This window comes from Euprymna scolopes, chromosome 10 (genome assembly GCF_053919585.1).
Source record: "Euprymna scolopes isolate OS-2025 chromosome 10, ASM5391958v1, whole genome shotgun sequence".
NCBI lineage: Eukaryota > Metazoa > Mollusca > Cephalopoda > Sepiida > Sepiolidae > Euprymna > Euprymna scolopes.
The window spans coordinates 91,797,613-91,809,785 of NC_136491.1; the positions used below are offsets into that span (position 1 = coordinate 91,797,613).

Sequence of the window (12,173 nt, forward strand, 5' to 3'; positions counted from 1 at the left end):
TATCGATTTGTCTTTAGATATTTGTTCATTTATATACAATTTTTCGTCGAATCTTTTTTTTAATGGCGCATATTCGCGTATATATGTATTGTTACGACTTGGCTATCTCCACTGGGGACTGTAGAGATAGGATCGCAACAATAATAATAAAAAAAATAATTTTCACCGTTATTAAAAATAAATAAAATCGGGAAGGGATTATCCAAATTCTTCAGAGACAACGGTAAAACACAAGACAGAAAAACACAACCGAAATAACAAACAAAAGCTGGTGGGAATTATGAAAGTTTATTCATAACAACACCGAAAAAAAATATGTAAAAGAAAATAAATGCAATTTTGATAGTTTAAAATGTAATGCGTGAAAGAAAAATAAAGTGTCTTTATCGAGAGAGAATGTTCAAGTTAAATATATGCCATACCCAAATACATTTTCGTACTGGTCATTGTCGTCTGCTCAGTTCAAAACAAAAAGAGAGCAAGGGAGAGAGAGAGAAAGAGATTTTGTTTCACTCACTGTCTTAGCGTCTTTACTTCTTTCTTCTTCTTATCTGATTTCCTTCCGAAAAACTGGCTCCCAAAATATTTTAAGTAGACCTCTTTTCAATATTCATCGAATTCTTTTCCTTTTGCAAAAACTTATTCCAAATACATCAAGTGGACTCCTTTCCAATGTTTATTAAGCGCGCCGTCCTCGGCTTTATCAACCGCAATGCTATATTACTGCTAATATTACAACTGTTCGCAGTGTCGCTGTTGACGACTGCTTCGCTCGGTAGCGAGGGGAAGACTCTGTTTTTTGTCTTTCGTAAGCGCGCAGGTTAAAACGCCCCCTCTCTCCATATATATTTCTTCACTTCTCCCTCTCTATACAGCCTGCCAGCATTCGCTAGCTGGTTTCTTTTTTAGTTATTTCTCCTCTACTGTCAGCGCTCGTTGGCTATCCTCTTTTCTTTTGTCCACTCTCTATATATATCTTCACATCCTCTCTCGTTGTGATTATTTTTGACTGAGCGCAGACAACAAAATTGATGAAAATAAAAAAACAAACAAACTCCTATTCTCTCTCGATTTCGAACAACATATAAAAAAATAATTACATTTTTTTTTACTAAAAATGTAACAGTATGAATCTGAATATATATATATATATATATATATATATATATACACACAAAGAGAAAGAGGGCGTCTGTGTTAGTGATGTATATAATATGGTATGTATGTATATATATATATATATATATATAAACTACTTAATTTACTCACATAAAATTAATATACGAAAGTATAGATTTGTGCGTAAACTTTAAGTATTTACTTCAAAAGTGCTCAATACGTAGGTAGAGCTAGTTAGTAATTATAAAATAAAAAAATCTCAATAGAAGAGGAGCATATAAAAACGATAAACAACCACAGAATTCGCGTATAAGCCTGAAGAGTCCTAGAGTGGATGAAACGTGGAATATTCAGTGTAGCTTCATCGCCATATATATTATATATATATATATATATATATATATATATGTCCGCTTATCGCTTAAGGAGTAAGGAGGCTTCATTTCTCAAAAGTTGTAAACAAATGAATAAAATGAAGCAGATGGATATAAAGTAATTAACTCTGAATGCATAGTTAAAAAAAAAGAGTTTTTTTTTATTTTTAAATTTTTTATTTTCATACTTTGTGGACCAGGCGCGAACACAGACCCCACAATTTTAATGAACCACCGTTCTGCCAGATCAAACATACCCATTCCTGTGCCTCGATAAATCTTCTATCATTAAACGTAATCAGTTTTTTAAAGTAGTTAACCATACACACACACATTCAGCTTTATATTATATATACGGACAAATATATAGTAGAGGCACGCAAATAAACAACAAACAGTTATATGAGAACATAGTAGATAGACAGATAGATGTATGCATGATTGTGTGAGTTTCCATTAATGCATGGTTATCGACAAAACGAGTAATTAGCATGAAATGGAATGTATCCCCGAAAGGAATATTTTAACTATTGAACATGTTCTTCGCATGTGCAAGTTCGCTTGAGTTCTGATTCGTGTATCGCAGAATGCACGATGATTGGCTGTTTGGTCACGAATCGCAATGATTTTCTCGCGTTCAACGTTTGTTGACATTATTTGTTGTTCTTCACAGATAATAGCATCATTTCTGGTACTCACCTCTTGTGAAGTGCAACAGAGTTAATTGAAGAAACGGTCTTTGTGTGAAGATCAAAGTGTAATATCTGCTTTGATAATACATTGCATCTGTACTGTCTTTTACTGAAGACTTTAAGGCTGAACATTTTTTTTTTATCATAATATAGTATGAACCTTTATAGGAAGCTGGAGTTTATATCCATTAAAAGCCAGTCTTGGGTTCTTTACCCGTCTGTTGAATCAAGTAAATATAAACCAAACATGAGAAAATGTGCTATGCAAACGATCAAAATTAGTTTCTAAAACTTTCGGAGATATTGAAATATAAACAGATGAGCTCAACAAAACTACGAGACCAGACATAATAATAGTCGACAAGACAAAAAGGCATGGTATATCGTAGGTTTCTTTGTCTCAGCTTATCGCTATGAGCGAAGTTAAAGAAAATAGAACAATTACGTAAATACGTGTGAGGGTTTTTTTTGTTTGTTTTTGTTTTTGTGTAATTGGTCACCACTTATAGTAGGAGCATTATGAACAATAAACGGACACTCCTCAAGGATTAGGGCCAATAGCATTGTCAGTTGAATGATTAACAACAACAAAACATGATTGGAAATGATGGATGGAATGCTCAGAATTTGATTATACAAGGTGGTGTTCCTACAAGTGTTTGTTAGCATTAACCTTGAAAATGTCCATGTTGTAGTCAGCTTGGAAACATCCTGTAGTATTTTATTCCACGGAAAGAAACTTTGTCCAGGGAAGTTCATTTTGGTTTAACGTACGCAGGGAGAGAAGGGAAAATTCATTGCAGTGGCTGTATTTAGACGAGTTTTATTGCGAATGTTGCCAGCTTTTTAAATTATTTAGATTTTTTTCTGTCTCTGACTCCTCCGCATCTTTTATTCGTTTACTTTTTTCAGCATCTTCAGTGTTTCTCTGGTTTTAATGGTCACTTTCTGTTATGCAATCTTTTACTTTCTTTTATCCTACGTTTTTCTTTTCTTTGATTTCTGTTTCTTCTCTTTGATTCATTCCTTTTAGTTCATTTTTTTACATTCATTCAATCTGTCCTTTCCTTTCCATTCTCCCGTCCATTTTCTTTTATTCATTTGCAACGTAGTACACGTTTACACACGTGTTAATATGTGGACACTCGAAGCCCGACACGTTGTAGACTCCGTCGCAAAGGAGACCCAGACAAAGAATAACTTGACTCGCTATTTCCGTTGAAACCACGACATTTATTTCCGGGTACTTTCCCAAATAAAACGTGATCTTCGGTCTGCGTACACGTTCTATTTTTTATCTTTTTTTTCTTTTCTGTCTCGCCGTGACGTCACTTCGTACATGATTCGGCATTTTCATACAGCCGCTATACGCGCGTCTGCGTTCTGTTAAACATTTTTCATACCACCATACCTACGCTTACCTTTAATTCATTCACTTTTACTTTCGTTTCGTTCCTCCTTCTCTTTCCACCAATCCGTTTGTTTTCGTTTTTATTCGTTCCTTTTTTGTCTTCCTTTTCTGTATTCCTTCTCTTTTCTTTCAAAAAAAAACACTCGCTTTCATTTTCGTTAAAGCCTCCATTCTATTTAGTTTTATTCGTCAGATTTATTTTCATTCTTCCGTCATTTCATTCTTCCATCATGTCGTTCTCCCTTAATTCAGTCGCTTTTACTTACATTTCTATCTTTCTTTCTCTTTCCTGCAAATTCATTTGCTTAAATTTCATCCCCCCCCTTTAATTTATTGTCTTTAACTTCTATTCCTTCCAATCCTCTCTTTCCATTAATTCATTTCACTTTAGCTTCATTTCTCCCTTCTCCTGTTTCTTAATTACTAGCATTTCAGTTCGGCGTTGCCCGGGTGTTTGGAGGTGTATGTTGAGAAAAAAAAAGAAAAAGCGGTCAATTTTTTTTTAATTTTGACCCCTATTATGTCCCCTTAACATTTATTATTTTGGACTCAAATCAAGTTATTAAGTTATATCCATGTCCAAGGAACCTATATCTAAAATTTCAAGTGTTTAGACCCACAATTGGCGGAGAATTTTGGTAGAATTCTCAAAGGTCAAATCGTTGAACTTTGACCCCTTGCTCGGGTGTTTGGAGGTGTATGCTGTGCAAAAAAAGCAAAAAAAACAAAAAAAAATGGTTAATTTTTTTAAACTTTGACCCCTATTATGACCCCTTAAAATTTATTGTTTCGGGCTCAAATTACTTTATTAAGTTAGATCCATGTTCAAGGAACCTATATCTAAAATTTCAAGTGTCTAGACCCAAAATTGTCGGAGGAGTTTGGTAGAGTTCTTAAAGGTCAAATCGTTGAAATTTGACCCCTTAACAGCCAAATTTCTGGCTGACACCCATCACATCGATTTTCCCAAATCTCAGTACCCGGTATTTCAAATTTCGAGTCTATAGACTAAAAATTGACAGAGTTATTGCGTAGGGAAATGTACACAGACAGACAGACACACAGACAGACAGACACGTTCACTTTCATAGATATATAGATTTGGTATATTTCTCTAGTTTTTAATTCGAGAGAAAGAAAGAGATTAAAAGAAAAACGCTAAATTGACAGCACTGAGCTTATTCGCCCTTCAATATGTGTCCATTCACCCACCTCATCGGATACGCCACGGCTTGTCTGATGAAGGTGCTACTTTGGTCTCCGACGGCCCGATTATGGGACCAGTTATATTAGTTCACATGGTATTAGTAGCATGTAAGAAAGCAGACCAGACTTGACCAATCTGACATGGTCGTTGTTGGTGACGTCTTTTACGTAAATGCATTCAATTCGCTGCTTACCTGTTTTTAGTGCTGGGTTACCAGAAGTCACTACTCGTTGTCACACATTCTGTATAAAAACAAGTGAAGCATGCTTGATCCCCTGTGAGTGAACAAGGCATAAAAATGACTAAGTTCAGCGTTTGTCCACCCCTGTTTAGCCTCAAAAGTCCCCAGGAGACGTCAAATCCTGGTGAAAATGAACAAACGGTTCAGTTTTAGGCCTTAACATATGTAAATTGAGTTCTGCACCATGCAAAAAAGAAATGACTTAGTCCATCATTCCCCCCACACCGGCTCATTTAGTTCCAAAAGTCCCCAAGGCCTTAACATATTTAAATTTGTAGTTCAGCACTATGCGAAACTGCTAAATAGACATGCACAGAAAATTTTGGACAAATATGGTAAAATAGTCCCAAAGATGGAGTGATTTTATTAGCCCTAAAAGAGTCTCTGGTGCACATCCAAGAGAAAACCAAAATTATATAGAAATATAGTAATAACATTTTAGAAAGTTTTATAAAAATCAAGGCATCAATTTTTTTTTAATAAGCATACAAGTGTCAATTTTAGCCATTTTAACCCGAAAGGCACCCCGGGGGGGGGGCAACCGGAGTTTTCCCGGAAAATCCGTTCTATTACTTTTTTACTCATGTTTAAGGTTTGTGCAAAATTTCCAAAAATTGCAAGGCGTATAAAAATGTGCGGACAGACGAACGGACAAGGGTGAATTTACAGGTCCACTCTCTTTTTGTCGAGGGGACCAATACATAAATTTAAATAGTCAGTTCATCATCATATCGTATATACTCCAAAGATTCTATTGTTGGCATTGGTTTCCCCGATATTTTTCTAGAATAATTTCTTGAAATATATCGAGTATTTATAGAAGGGACTACGTGAAGTTTGTCAACATTCTAAGTGAAAATGATTTTTATGGAACGAACTGGATTCGAATTTGGAACACCTAGGTCTTCAGTCCGTGTCGTTAACCACTTGACCAGTCACCTTCAAATCAGTTAATGAGATTAGTAGTGAGTGTCTACGAATATATTGTTAAAACGCGAGTACTTTCCTGGTGATCTTGATTTTGATCTCTAACTTAAAATGATTTTTATTTGGCGATATCCAAGTTAGACCATAAACGATATTTTGACATGATTTGCCAGACAGTGGTTATACACGAGACAATTAAACACAGACGTTACGAGCCTATCTCTGCTCTATCGTTATTTTCATGGTAAATGCCCGATTATACTTCAATCTGAAGTCACTTCCCGTAAAGCATTCACAACAAACATTCGTCTAGTTATTACCATCGTTAACAATTTCCCTTACTCTGTATATATGCCTAAAACTAAATGAAAATTCCATAAACAAAGTTTCTTACCTAGAACTGGCAATCTGTAGAACACAATAGCGCGGAGCTGCTTCCCACCAAAGTATGAGTCGTTTTCAAGTCTAATATAAACAAGTCCATGTTCAGCTGTCCTATTAAATAATCATATTTTACCCAATTTCTACCATTACTGATCATCACGGTGTTGCCTCGGCCGCTACCCGACACCCATTAATCAATATCCTTGAGTGGCCTTTGGATCTTGATAAGCGGTGATCCTATAATAAAAATTTAAGAAATTAAAATTTAAAATAATTAACATGACTGAAAATATAACCTGCTAAAAGGGGGCAAAAGTCAAGAGGAAATAGTATCCTAGTTAGATTGGTTTCTATAGTGGATATCGTCCCGGCGCGATGTGAATAATTTAATGTAATCTCTTGCTGTGGTAGTTAGACTGGACACTTTCTGGCTCACATCGCCTCAAGTTGCAACAACGAAGATCAATACAATTCGACGAAATTCGCTCCTGGATAGCACAACAGCTGAATATCACCGTGGCTCAATGCTGGCAATCTTCGGCCGGTGATTATAACAATATATAGCCGAAAGGTGAAACCGCTGGCACAGCCAAGCCTTCCTTTCGCCTTATACTTAAATAATTAAAGTTGATCTATGAGATACACACCTCTCCGTTTACGGCAAAACGATCTTCACGGGTCCAATTCTTTATCCGCCGAGTCAAATTCAGATGTACCTAATTCACAATTTAATATCAAACTCTGACGAAATCAATATAATATGCACTGAATTCACTGCATGCTCTACTTTTGAAGGTGTCAGCGATGTCTCAGTTGATAATAATGTAACGCATTAATCTATCTATACTATAAAACGAACGTCATTTATCTAGCTAGCTTAAATGTGGTTAGACGATTAGACATAGGAACATGAAATGGCAGGAATCATATTTTTCCAAAGTAGATTATTTGATAAGTCAAGAACTGGGGAAACATGTCGCTAAGATATTAAACCTTACCCCAAATATTGTAGGTGTTGTAACTTGCGAGACGATTAGACATATTATATATCAGTTCAATAACTAAAAAAAATCGATGGAAAGATAGGGTATAAATACTCATTATACCTAGGTATTTAAAAGCCTTAGGCTTTTCATAACTAAGTTAGAGTTATAGGAAATGCAACATCTAGTTTAAGTAATATTAGAAACATCATATAATATAACAAAAAATAAACTTTGAGACGAATATGAAAAAATTGGAGCAAAGCTGAAGATAAATATACATGTGGCTAAGGTATTAAACCTCTCCAAATTTTGTGTCGTAACTTCTCAGGAAATTAGACTTTATATATATATATATATATATATATATATATATATATATATATATATATTCGAAGGTAAATCTGTCAATAAGACTTCATCAGGCGATCCTGTACGATTTGAGGCTATACACAAAATACGGAAAGGGAGTCATCTTCCATCATGATAACGCTCGTTCTTACTCAACATTACTAAACAAAGATTTTAGAGATAAATTATGTTGGGAAATCTAGCCTCAATCTGCATATTCTTTAGATCTATCTCCCTCGCATTATCTCTTATATATTTAGATATTTTTAGGTTAACATCGCAAAAGGACATTGAACATGAGTTAGATTTATATTTCGCATCCAAACTTAAATTTTTCAAGTTATTTATCAGCTCGTTTACAGATGGAATCAAGTTATGGAAAGCAAGGATCGTTATTTTTTTGAATAAAAATTTTCGAAACCATTTTTCATTCTGAAGATGGAATTTTAAACCGACGAAAACTTTTGCATCGACCTAATATTTCTTTCAGACATTATAACCATGCCTTAAAATGTATTATCAGTGTTGAGTTATTTAAGAACGATTAAATGCTGTTCTTCCTTTTAATCAAGTGATTTATTCTGACCCCAGAGTTCAGATTTGGGCACAATGCTTCCTAAATGTTTTTCCCTCAATATTAATAGTGTATGTGAAGATAAGTATTTTTGAAGCATATAAAACATTCGATGATGAACATGACAAAATATGATCTTTGCCTTCTTAATGAATTCAAACTTGGGCACAATATCAATAAAAGATAGTAAGATTAGTCTACAAGCAATCAGTCGGACAGCACAAGGTTGAAGAAATTCCATAGATCGACGACAGCTACATAACTGATCAAGGCTATTATGACTATTTTTTAAATATTTTTCTCGTCAGGTTTTCAGGAATAAATGTATGTTTCTAAAGACTTAATATTTAACGAAGAGTATTGAATAAACCTTCCTGATGAAGGCTTTTGTATGAGCCTAAAATTAGAATATTCTAAATAAAGTTATTCCAAAAATAAAAAATACTGCACTGATTTCTTTAACCGTCATGATTTGACTTTCATTTTCACCGTGCTTCTAAACAGTGGATTTCTATTAATTTTAACGGAGAAATATTTCTTCCATACTATCATCGTCAGTTTGTGTCTTAAAATGTATTCTTCACGCTAATTGGGTTTTATTTCTCTTATTCAGTCAAACAAGGCATATTGCTAAATGGACATAAAGAGCTACTTTTACGGGTGATGTCTACATAAGGATATGAGGGTAGTTGAGCTGCGATATACTTCTGCATGTTACTACAGTTAGAGGAGCAGGAAACTGGAAGGGAATCCTAAAATCTAGAAGTCCGAAGATTATATAAGAAGGCTATTCGGCATCTAGGGACCTCAACAATTAAGTAGATTTTGCTGCTTAACCAGTTAGCCGGGGTATGCACCTTGAGGAGGGGGGCAGAAGTGCTATCAGTTCATTGGAGCACACTCCATTAAAGTACTTGTAAAACAGGCATAGGGATGCAACATTGCGGCGACAGGAGTTGGAGCTTGGCTGAAAGTACGAGACCTTAAGCCTTTCTAATAGGAAGAGACAAGTGGTAGACGAACCAGTTATGAATGGTGGCTTTATAGAAATATGTATAAACTTCAGGTGTGAACAATTTTCTAGCATAACAGTAGATAGAAGTCCAATTTCTTTGCAACAGTCTTCATAATTTCCTCAATGTATCGGTTCTAATTCATGTTGCCTGCGAATGTTAAGCCGGGGAGTTTGTTGAATGATTAGCTCCCGGCTGTTTATTAGTCATAGTTATCTGTGGCTGAGAAGGTTTCTAGCAGGTGTTAAAGGAAATAAGCTTAGTCTTAGTAGCATTAAGTGTTACCATCCATTTAAGGCAGTTTAATTGTTTGAATTCTCCTTCAATAGCAATTGAATGTTGTTGTTTTTTCTTTTTAATCAAATGTTTTATTCTCTTTTTTTTTTCTTTCTCTCTAATTCCAGAGGGAGCTCTTTGGACAATTACGACATAAATCCCAGGCAGACTCATGTTGGTTTTGACGAACAGGAACTGTCTGTGGACATGTACAACGACGATGTGGATTATATGACGAAAACGCCCGTATCAGTTCTTAGCTCTTCTGACGTATTATTGGACAGTGCCCTCAGGGAGCACGAAGCATCGAAAAACACCAGAAACAAGCATTCAACTTTCTACGGAGAGCTACCAGCTTATCCTTACGTCAATGGAACTGCCATTCTTTCTCCACAAAACCTGGAACATATGAATACAACGGACATATGAAGAATTTATAGATATCTTAGTTATTTTACCAGATAAGTTATAAGAATTTTTAAAAAATAAAACAAAAAAATGACGATGATAATGATGTCAGTGACATTATTATAATTATAATTAATATTATGACAATGATGATGTTGATGAAAGAAAGGAAAAAGGATTTTTCAATGAAAAAATGTAATGGTTATATTAATGATGATGGGGGTGGCGGTGATATTAATGATAAGGAGAAGGGGGAGCATGATTTTATGATAAAACTGGTGAGAATGACGTTTTTTTGTTGTTTTTTTTTTTTTTTTTTTTTTTTTTTTTAGAAAGTTGAATTTTTAAACAAAAGAAACAAGACAAAGAATAAAATACAAAAAATATATACAGGTTCATCAAAAAAAAATACGGAAAGCATTTTGAATGGATAATATTAATCAAAGGAAAAAATGTTACACAAACATAAAAGAAAACGAAAATGATTCTAAAAAAAAAACAATTCACACGATTTTTATTTCTTGCAACCCCCAAAAAGGTTTCTGCTCCATGCATTTCTTCAATAAGAAAAAAAAATCCTCAATTATAAACGAAAAAAAAAATATTTAAACGAAGAAAAATATTAAAAAGAAAAAAAAAAGAATAAAAAATGTCTTTCAGAATTTTTTTTTTCTATTCTACCAGAAAGAATTGAATTTCAGATGCCGCGTTCTTCAAAGAATTATTTTAATTGTTTTACCTTCATGCAATGGTTGGATAGCTGGGACACACACTAATATATATATATATATATATATATATATATATATATATATATATATATATATATATATATATATATATGGGTCTGTGCATGACTGCAACAAAACTACAGATAAAAATAAATCAACTTGTTTATGGCCGACCCAACAATTACACTTCACCCTTCAAAGATTTTCATTCAGCAAAATAGTGAAGAGTAAATAAAAGAAGCGAAAAATAAGAAAAAAAATAAAAACACGCACATATTCATTCGTCTCTACATCTTTTTCTCTCAGTTCATCTTTTGCTTTTGCTCTAAATTTTCATCCCTCCTTCTCGCTCTCTCTCTCTCCCTCCCCTCTCGCTATTTTTCTCTTTCTTTAATTAAGTTCCTTTTTTTTTTTTCATTTCTTTCATCATGCACACATATAAACGTGACAAAAACGCATACATCAGCACTCCTATATTAAAAAAAGCAGCGCATGCGCATTCAGCTTATGCACACATCAACAAAATATAACTACTCATTTGCATCCCTTTCCAGTTTCTCTCTATTTCTCTTCCTTTCTTGATAAAGAAAAAGAAACTCAAACATGTACACAAACACTGTCTAACAACAACAAAAAATACTATATTATAAAAGAAGAAATGACATTGTGCGTCTTTGAACAAGAAAGCGGTCATCTTTAATCAACGGTCATTTTTAAGTCGACCGCCATTTTTAATGGACGGCTAGTTTGGTGCGAACAAGTGTCTATTCGTCTCTAGATTTGATTTACTCCAAGAACCTGCCGATAATTTTGCTAGTCCTATGGACACAGAAAAAGAAGTGACAATTAATCTGGAATTAAAACCAAAAGAAAGAAATCTTAGCGACCCATTTTTCTCCTTTGCTCACAGAATTCGAATTTTTGTTTGTTGTTTATTTTTGCTAATCCTTATTCGGCAGACAGCGCTTACATTTGTTTTCGTTCCATTTTTATTACTGCATATAATATTGACACTATTATTACATCACAAGTTATGTCAGTAGATCATGAAATCACACTCACACATTATATATATATATATATATATATATATATATATATATATATATATATATATATAATCCGACAAAACATATTTGAACAATAAAATGGAAAAGTGGGCAAGTTTTTTCTTTTTTTGTTTTTTTTGTTTTTTTAATAAAAGAAGCGAAATATAAGCCTACCGATGGTTTCCTAATGTGATTTTTCATTTTATATTTTGTTGTTTGGCCACTTTTCCATATTATTTTTCTACACACACACTATATATAATATATATATATATATATATATATATATAATTTGTTGGTTCTGTTGGAAAGAAACCCAATATATTGCTCGATTCTTCTATAAGAGAATAATATTGATTTATGAATCTTAAAGACGTTTAAATCACATCAGACTAATAGTTTCGCAAAGAACCGTAGCTAGCGAAAAAATCAT

At 33.8% G+C, this 12,173-nt stretch overlaps 1 protein-coding gene and 1 long non-coding RNA gene across 12 annotated transcripts in view; one reads left to right on the top strand and one right to left on the bottom strand.

The window, feature by feature from the left end:
- Window positions 1–6,751, bottom strand: part of LOC145286127 (uncharacterized) — a 110,790-nt gene extending 104,039 nt beyond the window's left edge. The window contains exon 1 of the long non-coding RNA XR_013869109.1: window positions 6,366–6,751. This is a non-coding gene — a long non-coding RNA (uncharacterized LOC145286127). The remainder of the gene's footprint in view (window positions 1–6,365) is intronic.
- The window catches only part of LOC145286125 (cadherin-23-like), a 1,312,625-nt gene extending 1,301,668 nt beyond the window's left edge, over window positions 1–10,957 (top strand). For all 11 annotated transcript variants that reach the window (XR_013869108.1, XM_080134833.1, XM_080134832.1 and 8 more), the window contains one exon: window positions 9,681–10,957. Coding sequence is in view for 9 of the 11 variants with exons in the window: in XM_080134824.1 (XP_079990950.1) it covers window positions 9,681–9,981 (301 nt within the window). In the remaining 2 variants the exon portion in view is untranslated. The remainder of the gene's footprint in view (window positions 1–9,680) is intronic.
- The last annotated feature ends 1,216 nt before the right edge of the window (window positions 10,958–12,173 follow it).